This window comes from Canis aureus, chromosome 15 (genome assembly GCF_053574225.1).
Source record: "Canis aureus isolate CA01 chromosome 15, VMU_Caureus_v.1.0, whole genome shotgun sequence".
Taxonomy (NCBI): Eukaryota; Metazoa; Chordata; class Mammalia; order Carnivora; family Canidae; genus Canis; species Canis aureus.
The window spans coordinates 9541299-9559685 of NC_135625.1; the positions used below are offsets into that span (position 1 = coordinate 9541299).

The window sequence follows — 18387 nt, forward strand, 5'->3', positions numbered from 1 at the left end:
GGATAAGTGTCACACTCAGATTTACAAGAATTCTTAGAATATTAAAATGTTAGAGCTAGAAGTGGCCTTGGAGGTAATATAAATCAGTGTTTCTAGAGCCAAATTGAATCCAGTCACCTAGGGATGCTTCGGTGGTTCAATGGTTGAGCATCTGCCTTTGACTCAGATCATGATCCCGGGGTCCTGGGATCGAGTTCCACATCGGGCTCCCCAGAGGAAGCCTGCTTCCCCCTCTGCCTGTGTCTCTGCATCTCTCTCGGTGTCTATCATGAATAAATAAAAAAAATATTTTTTAGAAAGTTGATTCTAGTCACCTAGAATAATTTTGAAAATCAGAGGTCTGTTCCTGACTCTCACACTTTCATATTCGGAATTCTTAAGTTAAGAATCTGAATTTTTAAAACCACATGTCCGATCAAATCTCCTGCATAGTGATGTTTGGCAACTATAGATCACCGACCAGAGGAGCATCTGAGATTTGAAAGTGCCCTGGTTCTGTGTCCCACACTTCCAGTTAGAAGCCAGAGTGGAGCTTCAGAACTCAAATCTAGAAGTTCTGTCTTTCAGCCCAGTGGTATTTCACTGTCCTGCACTTTTTGAAAAGGAGATATTGAGAGGAACATAACAAATGGCTCACCTCCTTGCTCGGGAAAGAGAAGTTCAGACTTTATAGATAGATTTACTTATTTGTTTGTTTGTTTGTTTGTTTGTTTTTCAATTGAGAGAGAGCTGGTATACACAAGTGGGAAGGCAGGGGCAGAGGGAGAAGCAGACTCCCTGCTGAGCAAAACGGGGCTGGATCCCTGGACTCCAGGATCATGACCTGAGCCAAACGCAGATGCTTAACCGTTTGAGCCACCCAGGTGCCCTAGAACCTCAGACTTTCATTGGAAAATACATGTCCAGCAAAGTAACATAGAACATGGCAGTTTCCACAGCCTGATGGGAAGCCTGTGGGAGCTCAGAACAGAATGACTGAGTTTCACTTTAGTTAGCAGAGTCTGAAACAAGTTCTCAGACAAAATACCCTGTCCTCGTTCAAACCAACTTCTTGTCAATCTAGTCAAAATCACTTTAACTGACCTGAAAGATTGCTGTTCCATTTTATTGCCAAAGTGTCCGTAGCTTATGTTCCCATTTGACAATTACTTCCATTCAAAACTGCCCACTTCCATGAGCATCCAAAATAACAAGGACTCTCTGTCCTCCCTTGAAGGCCGTTCTGCTATCATAGGACACCCCTGTCCTCAGATACCTGTAGGGAGGTATTGAAATGTCCTCATGATGCAGGGATATTCTACTAGTCCTGGTGAGTGCGGACTGAAATGAAGTCATTTTCCACCTGTCTGTATGGACACCATCACCCATAAGAACCATTACTATCTTCGTGCAAATCTATTCTTTTTTGAACCAAGTCTCCTCAGGTAACAAAACAAGTTTATAAAAGACTTATTCAGTTTGAGAAACTGAGCACTTGAGAGAATCCTACACATAGGCCAAAGACTCCACGACCTACACTACCTACTTCCCACTACGTCCTATGGGATAGTCAGTGTTTGAGAGACCATAGTTCCCTGGTACCTGAATGCTCCCTCCTGATTGTGTGCATCACATCCTAGGTCTGGTAAGATGGACTTGGATGAACTGCAGTCAGGGGCTTTCCAGGTGTTTAGAACCATCTGTACTCCATCAGTGAAACAGAACAGGAGATGGGTAACAGAAAATGGGGCATTTTCCTAACAGTGTTTTTTGTCTCCAAACCTCCTCTGCTTATATTCTCCAAGAGTTAGTGACTTTCAGATAATAGCATGACAGAGCCATGATACAGCTCGGGGGCCCAGGCAATGGGAAATGATAAGGATCTACTTATAGGAAAACTGAGTCTAAGAACATTAGCTCCATACAACTGATCTTTGGGGCTTAAGTCATTTTTTATGTTTTTATTCCACCCTTGGCTCCCCCTGTTACCTTTCAACTCTGGTCTTCTCAAATGGATTCCTCCTGAGATTCCAGCTGACTCCCAAACCGAATGTGCCCTTCTACATTTAGGGTAGAAACAGGAACTAGAGGTCTTAACCATCCTGTCCAACCATGCCTTACCATAGCCTGCATCAGACTCCCTGCTTTTGACCAAGGAAAGAACTGGAAGTATAAAAGAGAACAGCCAGTATCTAAAAGTCCTGGCCAAGTATATTCAAGGAGGAATAGGCGATATTATTACACTTGAGGTAGGATATTTATTCATTTGTTTTGATGAACAGAAACCTAGGGTTTGCTGAAATGTATGAAGTAGACACAGAGGTGACAACAGTGCTTAATTTCCAATGGTAGTAACTCAAAATGGGGGAAGAGTAATGATGACGGTGGTCCTGGAGTTTTTTATTAACACACATTGCAGACTTATGGACAAATGGGGCACACTCTCCAGTCTCAAGGAACCTACTAGATCTTCAATGAAACAATTATGTATACTTCACTTCTATATTTTCTCCATATATAATTTTACTAAGCAAAGTTATTTGCTTTTAAAGAACCAAGGCCAATTGTGAAAACTGCAGCAAAGTATTTTCATCAAATGAGACAATGAAGTATGTAAGAAACATAGAGAATCCATAGGGGTTTCTCCAGTGAGATACCGCCATACGACTATTAAAATGACTCATTGTAGGTTTTAGGCCTCCAAACCTGTAAAAAAAAAAAAAGAAAGAAAGAAATATTTTCTGTTGTTTTTAGTTACTAAGTGTATGGTAATTCATTACAGTGACAATAGGAAACTAGTGGAAAACTCAAGAGAACACTCTGGTGGGAATCCCAGGATGAGAGCCAAGAGACATCTCCATGCGACAGGGAGCAACATGCACAGCTGGCAACAATATTGGTTGTGACACCTCAGAAATCTCTGAGACAGAGTTCTACAAGATGATGAGATTGATGGACATACCTGATCAGACTGAACTTTTTAAGAGCGTCGAACAAAAGGCAGAGAGCTTAGGATTGAAACACAGAAAAGGGGGAAACAAAATCAGATATATTAAAAAAGAGAAAAGAATGAGCCCTGGGGAGAATGTCACGTCGAGCAGGACAGGAACTCTGTAGCGCTCTCTAAACAGCACCACTTCCAAAGCAAGCACTGACCACGGCTGTGCCTGAACACCCAGGGGATAAGGCTGGGGGCAGGGGTGAGGGGTGGGGAGATGTGCTTGTCTACTCTGACAGTTGGGGTTGGTGGTCCCTATTCATGGAGCTCAGGTTCCCTCCCCAAGTAGCTCTCCCTTCTCCTTTTATCTGCTCCATCTCTACTCCATCCTCATTTCAGGGAGTTAACTGAGCTATGCCTGGTTTTCCCTCTGAACGCCTCCTAGAAACCCTCTCCACATAGCAAGCTGCAGCCATTTCCGGGCATCCTTGGTCCACCAGAACCTCCACAAAGTTTTTAAAGAACACTTGGGGGCCCAGGGATCACTCGCCTCTGTGAAGATGATGGAGAAAGTTATCCTGAACTGAAGCATCCTCAGAATTATCTGCTTCAGCTCAGACCCTGAGAACTGATAGTGTCAAAACTTGAAATCCAACCAGGCTTCCCATGACCTAACTGAATCTCTAATAAAACTTTATGAGAGCTCCTGTAGGTCCAGATACCTCCTGTGATGAGCGGGAAGACATAGGGATTTTGTTCTTGGATGGCCAGAGTCGTCAAATGTTTTCGAGTCTACTTGGGAACCAAGGAGCAGCTCTTGTCTTCCTGGAGAGGTTTCAGCTGACACCTGCCCAAATATCCTTAGAATTTTGTACTTCAGCTCAGCGTCAGGGAACCACCATTGGACAATCTCAGCCAGCCTGAGTCCCTGGATATGTTTAAAGTCCTCTCGTTGTTCCAAAAAAGGGGAACTTGCCTTTTGAAGGCACCGGGTGGTGACTGCCCACCTACTCCAGCAACTTCAGCACTTCCTGGGTTCACCCAAAGGCAATATGAAACTCAGATGCTTGCCTTTGTCACCCCTGCTGGTCTGGTTGACAGAGGCTCACACTCCAACAGCCCAGAGCCTCTATATGCAAATATGGTTACCTGGACCTCCAGTGGTTGGATGGAAGAGGTGGAAGAAGGGCAATGGGATGCTAAGGCTAAGAAAATGCTGGGGTTTAGTGGGAGTCATAGCATGGTTCATGGACCCTGGCTGTGAGTCTGGCTCCTGCCTTCTCTGCATGCACCCTGGGCTGGCCAAATACTTGAAATCTGATGGGTATCATGTGGCTGGTCAGACCCAGACAGACCCCCTTCCACCTCCATTCTTTAAAGTTCCCCCACTGGTATGTGCACACAAGTTCCCAAGATCCCCCATTACCTGGACCTAGTTGGTTTGACTTTCTATGCCACAGGCTACCTGTTTTGGCCTTATGAAATAATTTTCTTGATCAGAACATGGGGCTCAGAGCCTGAGATACCCCAGGAAGAAGGTCCTGATATCTTGTGATTTGACAAGGAATTTGAGAAATATGTACCGGAATCTCCCAACTTCTTAGGTTTGTTGTAGGAGACTTGGCAGTATTAATTGCTTTAATAGCGTTAAAGTCACTGTGATCGTCCTCCAATCATTACATTGCTCTTGATTATTACTTTTACTATTATGTCTCTTATTATGGATTGTTCATGGGTGGTTGTTATAAAACACTGACTACATTTTCTATTCAAGAGGAGGGTCTGATATTTGGAGACCATTTCTGATTGTTCCCCAGAAGACTTTTACACAACGAGGCTACAGTTCTCCCACTCCACTGCTTGGTTTCCTTTCATGCGGAAACCCTCTCAGCATGTTCCACATTCCTCTCCTGAGGCATATACCCTCCATGAGGGCAGGGAAGCCAAGTGGATAATGTCCCCAGGTTGGCAGATCCTAGAAAAATGTACACGTTCCGTCCAGAGATCAGCACCATTCCCTGTAGACCTGGGAGAGTCACACAACCCTCCTTGCCTCACTAGAGCCCGCATAAAATTTCTAATGTCATTTGGGTGCCCTGCAACTGCTCTTGCAATCCAAAAATACTGGAAAACAAATTAGCAGGGGCCTGAGTACCCTCAAAATTTTGCCGCGGCCCGGCAGCAGGAGTGACCTGAAGTCCTGTGTCCTCCCGTCCTCTGCCTTTCCCAGGGGAGCACCGGATCCTGGGCTGTGTCCCCCGGTGCCCTGGGCTCCGAGCCTGCCACACTGTGATTGACCTAAGTACAATGTAGCATTTAAAACCATCAGAGTCAATTTTGTGTGAAGTTAACTTATCCTTTATTACAATAAAACTCATAAGTCATTATACAGGTTAAAGGTTAAAGAAAAATGGAAAATATAGAAACAGTGAAATGCCAGGGGAGGGCAAGCCTCCGTTGGGCTGCAGCCACCACGAGCCCTGCGTTGGGAGCTGGGGCGAGCTCAGGGGTCGAAGCCAGTTGTTCCAGATGCAGGTGGCGGCTCTGGCACTCTGGGGACCCCGATTGCAGGTGCCGGGGCTTGCTCCTCCTCTGGGGTGGCCGCGGGTGCTGGGGGCTCCTCCAGGGCTGAGCAGTGAACTAGAGCAGTGACCACTATCTGCAGGGGCTTCACCTCCCCAGCGGGCGCTTCAGCGCGGGCCGAGCCCTCAGCCCCAGCGGCCGGGATGGCCTGGATCCCCGCAGGCCCCGAAGGGGCAGCAGTCCCCACGGTCAGAGCTGGGACTTGCTCCTGAGCTGCTTCAGGGTGTTTTCCTTGGGCTGAAGCTGTAGCTCCAGGAAGGCAAAGTATCCCCATTAGGACGGACGTTCCACGTGCCTCCCAAGTCAAGACCACTCTTCCCACTGCTCCACGTGCGTGAGGGCATGAGCCCTGGGAGGTGTCCCCAGGCTGCAGCCCGTGGGGTGAAGTGTGAGCCCACCCCCTGCTCCCAGCCCAGCTGCATGGAGGCTGGATCGGCGGGGCCCACCCTGTCCCCAGCTCAGTCACCCCCAGGCCTCCTCACCCCCAGCCTCTGGCTCCACTGTATGGAGGCGTCTGAATTGCTGGAGGTTACGCCGGGCACGGAGTTCCACGTCTGAACCTGGCATGTGCTGTCTTACGAATTGCAGAATTTTCATAAGGGAGGGAAATTCGGGGAGCTGACAAAAGTCGTCCCCATAATAATCCAGCCATATTTCCAGCATGCAGGAGATGGCCCTGTGGAGGGACAGGCGGGCACAGGTGTCAGAAGACAGGGCTCTGTCACATGCAGGTGTCCCGGGGAAGCCGTGCAGGACCCGGGGACCCGGCCTCCCGTGCGGGGTGTCAGAGGCCAGTCCTGCTCCTTGTGCCCCTGCCACCTGGCGGTCCTGCCTGCCACAGGCCTGCTCCCTGAGGAGGGGCTGATATGCAGCCTCTGTTCTGGGGAGCCCACGCCCAGCGGGGTGACCATCACCGTCTCTCCTGGGGAAGCGGGACTCCCTCCTCAGCCTGGTCCCTGCCCACCTGCCCCTTGAGTCCACCGGCAGGCGTCCGGGGACTGGGGGCGTCTGGCCTGTCATTGCCCTCACTGCACACACTGTCGCTCTGGGAAGCTCCAAGGCAGGAGGGCTCGGGCTCTGTGTCCTGCCAGGCCTTGCCAGGAGCCGCCCAGGACCGCCACCTTCCCTCCTGTGGCTCTGGCCTGCCTCCCTCCAGAGGGGCCCCCGGGGGTGTCCTTCCACTGACTCTAATCTCTCATCTCCCACAGGGTGGGGGCCGCCTGGTCTGGAGGCCTCACCAGCCCTCCTGAGCACCTGCTGTGCCCCCTGGTCCAGGTGCCACCAGATTGGGGAGTGCGATGCTCCCCACCCCCTCTGCTCTGGGCCCCAGGTGTGGGGCAGAGAGAGGGTTGGGGGGCATGGAGAAGTTCTCCTTAGGGATCCCAGTGTCTCCCACCAAGACCGCACCCCATCCTGGCTCTCCTGCCCTCTTTTCCAGAAGGGGCCTTAGACCTTTACTCTGTCACAGGAATTGCAGATGTGTGAGGTGAGGGTGCAGCCGCCCCCCCGCCCCACAGCCCCTTCGCTGCCCTCCTGGAGAGGGAAGGCCCTCCTGCAGGAGCCGGAGTCACTCACAGTTTCCAACGCTGGACCGTGTCGTCGTCACCACATGCAGCTACGATGTACCCATATCTAGAGGAGGGCGGGGGCATCCCATGAATCGTCCTGTGGACGTGACCTCTCATAATGGGGGCTGTCACCCTCTGACCCCTGACTAGGCCGGAGCCCCGGGGGCCGTCAGCTCTGTGCGTGGGGCCACGGGCAGCTCCCGGAGAAGCGCCCGCACCTGCTGGGGCCTCCTGAAGGCTTGAGCATGAAAGGGCTCGGCGAGGCCCATGGCCCATAACCGAGTGGGCCCGGGGTGCCCCGGGGTCCCCCGGTCTGGTTGCCCGAGGACACAGACCCCCGATAGACTCTCAAACCTCCCTTTCAAATGGGAAACAGGCCGCTCAGGACCCTGGTGACGGGGTGGAGGAGGCCCAGGCCTCATGATGGGGGAGGAAGACAGCTGCTGAGCACAGGCACAGACCCTCTGGCTGACCCGCCACAGGCCAGGCCCCGGGGCTGCCCTCCAGGACCCCGCTAGGCCCTGGGGGACCCTGCTCCAGGCGGGGGAGCAGCCCGAGGCCGGGAAGCTCACACCATCCCCAGCCTCCCCAGCAGCAGGTGGCCCAGCCCTGGACTGCGGAGGGGCAGGTGCTCACTCGGTGAACAGCAGGTCCAGCACCTCCTCCGTGGTGGCGAATCCACGATAGTCGTCTAAGAAGCTGCAAATGGAGATGACGTCCCTGCGCTGCAAGGCGAGCAGCAGTTGTCGGTCTTCGTGCCCCAGCAGCTCCGTCCGGCTGAGCTTCTTCGGGACAATCTGGTGCCCCTTCCCGGCCGCGGCCCCAGCACCCTGAGGTGGGACAGAGGGGACGTGCAGCCTGCAGGGAGCCGCCAGGAGACCTGGGATCCCGCCCCGGCAGGCCCTGCGCTGGGGCCCTGTGGGCTTGAGGAGCTGGGGCTCCCTCTCCCGCTCAAGCTCCCTGCCTGTCTCTTACACAAACAGGACCAACTATGCAATAAAGAAACAATCTCAGAGGATAAATGTTCAAAATATTTGGATCAATACGAGGACCTCAAGAGACACAGAGAGAGAGACCAAGAGAGGCAGCCACACAGACGGAGGGAGAAGCAGCCCGTGCAGGGAGCCCAGGCGGGGCTCGATCCCGGGCCTCGGAGATCAGGCCTGGCGGAAGGCAGGCGCTAACCCCCGGGGGACCAGGCCTCCCCTGAGGGCTCTATTCTGATGTTCCCACACATCTGTGTGCAGGGACTCTGCATCTGGCCCAGGCAGGGGCAGGGCCATGGGGGCAGGTGTGGGGAGGAGGGGATCCAGACTCATGTGGGAGCAGGAGTGTCGGGGGGCCCAGGGGGTAGCAGGCTGGCTTCTGGGACCCGGTGCCCTTCCTGCCGCATCAGGGCCCGGGTGTCGGGGGTCCCAGCCCCTGCACTCACCCTGAGCCCGCGCTGGCCTCTGTTAGCTGCGCAGGGCACCTCCCTGCTCCTGGAGGCGGTGGGGCAGACGACCCCTTCCTCCCGCTCGCGCCCCACGTCCCGGGTGGTGCTCTGTGGAGACAGTGCCCGGCAGTCAGGCAGGAGGCCTCAGCGCCTGGTCTGGCCCCCTCGCCTGGGCCGCACCCCCAGCTGCCTCCACCGAGACACCCCACAGTGCAGGCGGCACCCACCGCCCCTGGAGAGAGGAAAGGGATGTGGCTGCAGGGCCTCGGGGTGACTCCGGGGGGGGTAGAGGACCTCAGGAACCCTGTTTCCCCCCTGCCCACTGTGACATCAGGGTGACCCTGAAGGGATCCCCGGGGAATGTGCCGCCCTGCAGCGTCCCCCAGCCTGCATGGGACCTGCCCACACATTCCTGGTACCCTGAAACTGAGGAGGAGGGGATGAGGCTCCCAGGATGGTGGCACAGGGCCTGGCCTGGCCTGCGCTGGCCTGCGCTGTGTTACCTGACGGCGCCTCCGGATCACCGCCCTGACGCCTTGGTATCTATCCTGGAGCCAATGCCTACAGCATTGGAACAAGCGGCTCCCCCGGGGTTCCTGGGAGCCAGAGCCCCGAGAGGTGGGCCGGCAGCAAGAGAACATCCTCCAGTAGCAGATGTCTCCAGCCAAGTGAGCCTGAGCTGGGGCTGCACTGGATGCAGGTGCCTGGTTACGGGGGTTCCAAGTTCTGTTGGGCTCTGTGACACGGAAGTGACCTCACTCCCTGGGACCCCCTTCCTGACCCACTCCTGGAGGAAGCTGCAGGGGCAGTGCTCGTGCTGCCAATGCTTCCCCCCTCCCTGCAGGCGATGGCCTGTGCACACAGGGACACGACCGCAGCCCTGTCCACAGGCCCCAGGGAAGGACTGTGTGCACCCAGGACCCCAGCCTGGACACACGCCTGGGTTCAGACATGACTGTCCAGTCTTCCCCGGTTTGACACCAACAAGCCGTTGTGCCCATGGGGATGGTCGGCGTCTTGACTGTGGGACAGGGAGTATCCTAGCGGGTGCTTCCCCCAGATGTCCCCAGGCCACTGTGGCCTCATGTCTATGACCTTGGAGGCGGGTGTCACCTGCAGGACATACCTCCACCCACACGTTCTTCCTTGGTGTGTACATGCGTCCAGGTCCACGAGGTCCTCTGTGCACACACGTGGGCACCGGTACCCTCATTCTGGAGGCCCAGAAGGTGACAGTCCCCTTGGGCAGGGATGGGCAACAGCTTCCCAGGATCCTAGGCTCCTGAATCCAAGGCAAACCCTGCAGAAGGTGTCGTCTGGTCTCCTGTTGTGATTCTGAGTCTCGGGTTGTGGATTTGCTCCCGAATGGGACCCTCTGTGCCCTGTGACCCTGGGTCAGGTGTTCAAAACTGCAGCTATTTCAGAAAACCGATCTATTCCTCAACTTTCGATTCATGAGTTACACATCCAAGAAGACTGACTCCACACAAATTATTCCGAATTTAATGATATCTATGCTGACACGCATGTTCACTATCTCATGTGCTATTTAGAAGAGTCCAGAAGGGGGTGGTTGTCCTATGTCTTCTGGAACGCTTGCTTTCACAGAACTGAAGCTCCAGTGCAGCTCGTGTGCTGACTGTGTCACAGCGATGGGGAAGGCTATGGGCCATGGGGCAAGCGCTCAGGAGGACAAAGGATCAGGCTCTGGGCCAGGCCACGTGCAGACATGTTCATGACCAGGTTAATGGAGGACATTGTGGTGTTTGTCCAAACGGGGGCTCCTGTGTTTCCTTTTTCTCTTCTCTTGGACATGGAGCTATTCACCAGGAAGCAGCAGCCTTGCAGGCAGGACTTTCTAGGAAAGAGAGGAGTCAACATGCCTGTGCCAATGTCATTTTCAATGGATTTATTCACAGGCTAAGTCATTTGAAAACATGAGACAGTTACGTTTAAAAACTACCATGTACTGGGCCAAGACAGTCCTGCCTTAGTAGTTTCTGTGAAATCAGGTGCAGAGCGGCAGGAAAGTCATCTCATCTCCTATTATGTGAAAGTCAATATGTGCATTGTGAGGAATGAGAAATTTCTAGGTGTATGATGGAGAGATGATGGAGGAGAGATGGATGACAGGGAGGCTCGTCAGCGATAGATGGACACACAGTCGATGGAGAAATGGATAGGGAGTAACATTGCTCTTGAGAGCTATTCCTCAGCCCTCCTTCCCTGCTTGGAAGGTCCTGGCCGGCGGTGAAGCAGGAGGACCCATTACTCGCAGGGCAATATTATCAGAAACTTCCTGGCACTTACAGGGTCACAACCTGATATACTCTTTTCCAAACCAATATTGACCTCCCAGTAGGGCCTCCAGGCTTCCAATGAAAGCCATGGTTTCCCCAGGTGCAGAGGCTGCACAGGGGATGAGCAAGGACTGCGGAGCATTGGAAGCACAGCACAGGAAAGATTTTTCTCCTTTCCTCAGCAGGCAGTGTCCAGCTGTGGCAACATTAGAGTTGCAAGGTGGGAACCACGTCCCCAGACCTTCTGTCAATACTCATCGTGCCTCTGCAGCTCTAGCAAATGCACACGCTGCAGCCCAAAGTGTGGAGCTGCACACCTGCCAGCCTGAGCAGCTGCACAAAGTGGGGTCCTTTGGAAGCCTAGGAACAACTTGGGCTGGCCAGCGTCGCCCTCTGCTGGTCTGAGCTCACGGTGCAAGGCTCCTTCCTGTGACCTCCCCTATGCAATGGGAATAGGTGGGTGGACTTGCTCAGGTGTGGATAGCACAGGTGGGAGAAGGTCATCCGGGAGGTGCTGGCCACAGCGTGCAGGGAGCTGAATGGATGATTCTGTGGGTTTTCATAGTGTGGGTGTGTGAGCGTGTGTGTGTGTGTGTGTGTGTCTGAATGCAGATGTTAATCCAGCAGAGGTTTGGATACAGAAATTTATACACATTGACTTGCATATGTGGATTTTTCTGTGGCTTTTTCCTTCATCATTCATGTGTCCTGCCCTATTGCCATTTCACTTAAGATTCCTGTCAGTTCAGATCAAATCAACAATAAAAGACACTTCATTGGATGTAGTCATTCAAAATCTAACTCCACTTTGTGAATTTAAACCCTTTAATTCCAAAAATACTTGTCAGTCTTCATTCATCTAGAATTCCTGGATCCAGGGCTTTAGAGGATGGTTGGTTTTCCAAAGCGGCTCCGGCCAGAATGACTGACACAGGATTTCAGGGCACAGAGGGAACTATTTAGGAGGAGATCCACAGCCCAGGCTCAGAGTCACAACTCGACTTAGACATGATTGTTGTCGGAGAGAGAAAATTTCAGGAAGAGTGACAGGTCACTCATCACTAGAATTTTCAGGGTAGTTGGGGCTTTGGAGGACAGGGGTGTGGGATGGGCAAGGTCTGCTCTTCCTCCAGGTAGACCCTCTTTCCTGAAACAAACCCCCAACACACACAGATACTCAAAGAATACACACATTCTTACATAAAGGAATGATTATAAATGCTGTATTAGAAAGTCAAATGGTTTTCCACATGTATTCATACCTCATTAGGTCTGGTGTCAATGTATTTTAACTTTTTGAAGCAAGTGACACATATTTATTTTACGTTATAAAAGAGAAGAGGATACTTTCTCTACATGTGTGTGGATTCCTCAGGATAGGGAAACCACCAGCTATGCCTGAGCATCCTCTATTAAATAAGCAAAGGTAGAGTCATCAGATCCTGCTACATCAGTTAAACAACAGTTGAGCAAGAAGCGTATTCTATATCCGATTTGAAAATTCCCAAATAGGATTCGGTGCATTTAACAGAAATTAGGAGGACAGTGGGCGTTCCGGCTTCCGATAAATGCATCCGTATCTACTGTTGGATTTGAACTAAGGTATTGTCATCCTCTAACCCTGTTCCTCTGCACATCATAAACTCAAAATTGATTCATCACAATACTTGTATTTTCATAATTACTTACTGAATATATTAGGCTTTGTGTATGTACCAACTCCCCGAGGAACCTGAGATAATTGATTATTGTTATCGCAAGAATAAATATATTTAAAAATTCAGTGAGCTCAACTGTGTAAAACACTGGCAAAATTACAATTGCAAAGAAATAAGATAGTGAAGGGGCAAGATTGTCGAAAACTGGAGACCTCCGCTCAGCTGGATCCTTGATGGTAGGTAGATGCTATCCGATCGTTGTGAAAAGGTAGGAATCCCACCTGACGTTTAATAAAAGAATTGCTGGAACTCTTCAGTAGAAAAGCGACCACCCTCTGCAAGGTGGGAGATGCGAGACGTGAATCCAAAGTGATATATCAGAAGGTGAATGGCAGGGCGGGCAGTTTACGCACCCCAGAATCGGGAAAGGGAAGGGCCACAGAGCCCACATTTCAATCTGCCTTAGCAATCTGATCCGGTGAGACACAACCTTGCCTGAAATGAGCTCAGGTGGTGAAATGGGCAGACACTACTCTGGACACAGTGTCTCAGAATTCTCAGAGTCCCAGAAAGAATGGGGGTGCCCACGGGGGTGGGGTTCCCAAGCCTTGGGGTGTGGACACTGGTCATGGCCAACAAGAGTGCAAGGTGCCTCACAGCTCAGTTGGCCCTAAAACTGGAACCACTTTGCCTAATCGGCTGACCACTCTCCACATGGGAATCCTGCAAAGGACAGGGAAGTGGGGACCCTGCCCCTTCCCCTGGGATAGGCAGAGAGTGTAGGTGCACCCCCGGGGGACAGGTCTCAGTGCAGAGACCCTGGAAGGAACAGTAACAGGGCAACCCTCTCTCTTCTCCTGGCAGACTGGTCTGGGCGCCCACCACAGGCATCTGCAGCATCTGGCACACCCCAGTGACTCCTGCTTGGCCCTGAGTGCTTACTGAAGAGCGGGACCCTGATCTTTCTGCTCTCAGGCTGGAGATCAGATTCCAGCCATTTCGTGTTGGTCTCCTAAAGAGGCACAGGGGGCTTTCAGGGAACAAAGCCACGCAGGAAAACCAGAAAGAGCTCACAGTGAGCCCAGCCCCGAGGCAAGGGGACGTGTAAGCCGGACCAGGAACAGACCCTGAGCATCAGTGCAGCAGGCCCCTCCCCCGGGAGATCAGCTCCCAAGATGCCATGAACACCATGTGTATGGACATCAAAGGGCTGCGTATTCCAGGTGTGGGACAACACAGTATAGAGAATGTGACTGTTCATCTAATGATTCCTATATCTGCAGTTTAAAATTCCGTGATGCTTTTTTGTCTTTTTCCCCTTTTCCACTGGTTTCGTGTTTTCTCAACTCTTTGATTTTAAGACATTTGGTAACTTCAATTTTTTACACTCATATTTTATAGATACATTCTTTATGTTTGGTTCTTGTCACTGGAATGAATTTTATTGTTCTCCATATATAAGTTTTGCTTCTTGACAATTTGAGATTTAGTGTCTCAGGCTCATGGTATATCCATAACCTATGCCACCTTGTCCAGATAACTCTGTCTTCCTCCATATCTGGATGAGAGTGGATTTTCCATTGGGAAGATAGATTTGGTCTGGTTTGCTTTGGTTTGGTGTTTTGATGGCAGGGAAGAAAAGACACGTGAGGTGACTAGAGGGGAGAGCACAGGCCTGCTCAGACCTTCTTCCGCTAGCCTTTCTCCCTGGTCTCCCTGGGCACATGGACCAAATCCCCTTCAAGCACATGAAGTGCCAGTTCTGCTGGAGAGCCCAGCCTGAAGGCCCTTTGCTCAAGCCTGCCTGCATCCTCACCCCTGTGCCCTATACACCTGCAGGTCCAAGGATCCTTAGGCTACTTCACTAGCTCCAATCCCGACATCCCCTGTGAGGATAGGCCTTCCTACCCTTGGACCCCTGGGATCCTCATAGGCTTCCAGAAAGTAGGGAATATTTCTGTTGTGGCATGCATCCCTTGAGTGCCCAGGAAGCTGCATTTTCCTCTGAAGCCATGAGGCAGCAATAGGGCAGCTTTCATGGAATGAGACAGGGGCCTGAGGCTCCAGGGACCAGAATCTGACCCGGGTCACATAATGATTGCATGAATGGGAGTTACTTAGGGCTTGAGGGTGGGAGAAGGATCCCACACCGTGGCTTCTCTACTGCCCTCTGACTTTTAAAAGCCTAGTGTGCACATCGAGGAGCTCCTCTACCCTCCATATGCACAGAGAGAGAGAACACCCTTGAACAGGAGCTCTGGAGTGAGGAAAGAGCAGTCAATGTTTTTCCTAAAAAAGAAATCCTCACGACACAACTATGGATGTGCTTTGGTTTGGTTTCGTTTGGGTTGGTTTGGTTTTGCTGAGTTTCATTTGGTTTGGTATCACATGGTGTTGTATTGTTTCCATTGGCCCACTTCAGAGATATGCCTGAGAACGAGGGACAGAGAGAGAAAGACAGACAGTCAGAGGGAACTACCCAGTCCTGGGTCCTGTGCTATTTGGACCATTACATGCCCACTAGTCAAACTTTGCCTTCTTAGGAAATCATCTGGAGAGAGATAAATCTCCATGCTCAGGCCTCTGAAAGGAAGCATCATTACCCAACATTGAAGTGGGTTTCAGGATATATAAAGAATGAAACTGTCAACTCATCCCATTACAGACCATGTGCGACCGCGGCCCCATGTGGAGCACATGGCACCCATACTGGATGCTCAGGGATCCACATTGCCTGGCTAGTACTTCACGCAGAACACTGGGTGTGCAGGAGACCCTCAATGTCTACGTATCCCCTGAACCTATCAAGGAGCATGAGAGGCAGCAGGCTGTGGACCCAGGATTCCCATGCAAAGGAGCTGAGCAAGTGCTGATTCCCCATATCAGTCCAGGAGGGGCCACGTCCTCAGGTCCGCAGTCACCCCCTCAGGGTGCTTGGGGTGGAGGATAATGTCCGAGGCCAGGAGCTGGCTCATTCGCTCTCAGTGTCTTCTGAGGATGAGGACACCTGTAGGTCACCGTGGAGGACACTCCAGGGGCCACAGACACAGGCTCCGTCCGACAGGTGGGGGCAGGAGGGCCCTGAGCAGGGCCTGGCTTCTCGGGAGGAAGGAATGAGGGAGCTGCGAGGAACCGGGAGCTCCAGCAGCTTCTGTTCAATCAGGTGAAGACCATTCTCAGGGGCTGAGTGGGGGCCGGCGCAGAGGGCGGCCGTGGGGGCTCGGTGCACGGCTGCAGCGTTCCCAGGTGAGGTGTGGCAGGTGTGGGCTGGGGGCCCTTGCTTGGATGGAGGGCAGGTGTCTTCCTGGTCTGCAGGGGCCGGGCTGTGCATCCATGGGCACGTCTGCTTCCTGGAGGACACAGACTCCCCAATATCCCTAGAGGGGCTTCCTCAATGATCCTGCAGGTGTGCTGGGAGGGCCTCCATCCCGGTTTTTTTCGGGAGTTCTAGGACCTGTCTAGGGGCATCTGGGCACATTTCTTGCCTGGAGTCTGGAGGGGCATTTGGGAATTGTCTGCCAATGCGTTGCTGACAGCGGGACGGGTTTTCTCCTCAGGATACTTGGGTGGTGCCTGGGTGTGTCCCAGCCCATGGCCTTGGAGCCAGCCTGGGGACCCTCAAGGGAGACTCTGCAGGGCCTCTTGGCTCTCTGCTGCACAACCAGGCTGTCAGCCCTGACACAGGGTTGGCGAGCCGGCAGAGGGGTGTCAGTGATCGGCACTTGCTGGGCACCTCGAGGTCCACCTTGTGGGCTGAGGCTAACTTTAGGGCTTCTGAGATGAGAGGTGGAATGGGACGGGAGTCTTATGTCAGGGGGCTGAGTACGTGGTTCCATCAGCAGGGCAGGCTCAGGGATAGAAGGCCTCCTGGTGGTGTAGATGGGCATCGGCATGTGTGGACACTGTGGGAAAAGAGAACACACAGGACTCCATGAGTTTGGCCCCGGCACCAAGGCAAAATGAACATTCAGGAAAGAAACCAACAAACGCCCACGACCTTAGTAACCACCCCCTCCCCCGGAACAGGGAAAGAAAGAGTTGGGATCTGTTGACCTAGGAGTAGGGAATCTGGCTGCAGGGCTCGTCCAAACAAAGGCCTGACAGGATGCTGTTGATGCCCTTGAGACATGGGGGGGACACGCAAAGTCCTGCCTCACAGCGATGCTTCCTCCATTGGACCAGCGCTTCCATCCTCTCTGCTCATGAGGAGATAGGAGTCCTGCTGCTGGAGAGTCATGGTGGGAGCTCCTGAGTGGGGATGGGCAGTGTGGGATGATGTGTCACAAAGGACAGCGACCTGTTCTTCTCTGAGGTTGGTATGTGCTCCAGGAGTGCCCGCCAATGACCTTCACACGTCAAACAGCCAGTGTTCACACACATAGAAGGTGGGAGGCAACATCATGGGTACCAAGGGAAAACTGGGTGAAAATCCACCCTACTCAACTGCCACTGGTCAGAGAGGAAGTGGAGCCCCGCTTCCACCAGGAGGCCCATGGAGCCCAGGGAGTCCCCAAGGGCACAGCCCGGGAAGCAGCGCACACTCACCCTCACATAGTCACCAGATTCCGTGTCTTCCTTCCAGGTGCGCTTCTGCCCCTCCTGGGGTCTCCTGGGGAACCTGTTTAGCAGGGCCTTCCTCTGTTCGGCTTCTTGCCTGCACGAGAAATCAAAGCAGGGAAAGGAGTAGGAACTCCCTTCCCTGGCTTCCAGCCGGACACCTGCTTGGGGCTTGGGCCAACCTGGTCCTTTCCGTCCTCAGCCAATCTACGCCCACCTCTGCCCCTCGTCCTAACTACAGGGAGCTGAACAGGTCGTCCAGGCAGTTTCTTACATACAGAGTCTGAAAGGGTCTGCCTTGGCATGTGCCAAGCTCCATACATTCACTGGTGCAGGGACACTGCTCCAGCCACAAACCCCACACCAAATCAGCAGGGACAGCTCCATCACCCAAATGTGGCCCCTCTTAGCCTGGGAGCTCCTCTGGCTGCCTCGCCCTGCCTGGCTCTGCCCGCAGCCGCCCTGCACACTGTGCATGCACACGGACTCGGGGTCAGTCGTATCAGCCCTGGCGTTTGGGTCACAAGCCCCATTCCTCACCTTCGTCTCCCTGCCTTCTCCCTCTCAGCCTGGTTCAACAGCCCAGCCTGGTGCCGCTGGTCCCGCTGACTCCCCGGCTCCACATTCTCCTTCAGCCTCCTGGAGCCCAAGGCCATGGGAATGAGGGTTGTGCCCCAGTGTTTTATGGGGCATCTGGTGCTTGGTGCCTTGTGTTCAAGGTCCCGCGGTCTTGTACAGGTAAAATGAGGCATATAAACACTGGATTTAGGATATAGACTCTTGTAGGAAAGGGAGTTTCAAAGGAATGTTTCCCAAAAACATTAAACCAGTGAGAGAATTCCTGTTGTGGTGGACCCGGGCCACACCAAGGCAGAAACTGGTATTCATCAAAACATTCACAATCTTTGTAGATTGGAATCATAGTCCAGAGAGATAGAAGTGGAGAAGCCAAGCAATGGATGCCATATTCCCAAATAATTGGTTTCAGCTACAAACATTCTGCTGGTGAGGAGAACGATTTCCTATGTGATACCTGAGCTCCTTTGGGAGAGTGATCTTCCCTGTCCTAGAGCACTAACGTCTAACACTCCTTGGCTCCCTTGGGGTTACTCAAAGGAAAGGACATTCAAAAAGGTTTCCTCTGAACATAGAAACTCTGAACAAATTCTGTTGAGAAAGGTGCAGGGACAGTTGATGTGGTTGAGAATAATCTGAAAGTTGCCTGTTGTGGGAGGCAAGAATAGGAGCTGGGCTGACCTGAATGGTCTCCGTCAGGGAGGGACCACACCCAAATCCCATAATCCAATCAAGCAATTAGAGTGGATTAGAGGACTTTGTGCCTTATCCCAGGGCCCAAAAGCCATAAAGG

General features: G+C 52.6%; 1 protein-coding gene across 1 annotated transcript; it reads right to left on the reverse strand.

The window, feature by feature from the left end:
* Positions 1-5280: 5280 nt before the first annotated feature.
* On the reverse strand, positions 5281-15436 carry LOC144284120 (uncharacterized). The gene is made up of 5 exons (XM_077848470.1): positions 15383-15436; positions 7705-7898; positions 7076-7132; positions 5983-6176; positions 5281-5743 (listed from the first exon to the last, which is right to left on the reverse strand). Exons 1-5 carry the CDS (start codon positions 15434-15436, stop codon positions 5421-5423), a joined length of 822 nt encoding a protein of 273 aa, XP_077704596.1. The 3' UTR covers positions 5281-5420.
* Between the last annotated feature and the right edge of the window lie 2951 nt (positions 15437-18387).

Coding starts and splice junctions, on each gene's coding strand:
- LOC144284120 (XM_077848470.1), bottom strand. CDS start 15,436: ATGAGCCAGCTCCTGGCCTCGGACATTATCCTCCACCCCAAGCACCCT. Junction 7,133..7,704: donor CTGGACCTGCTGTTCACCGA/GTGAGCACCTGC, acceptor GCCCTCCTCTAG/ATATGGGTACATCGTAGCTG. Junction 6,177..7,075: donor ACGGTCCAGCGTTGGAAACT/GTGAGTGACTCC, acceptor GTCCCTCCACAG/GGCCATCTCCTGCATGCTGG.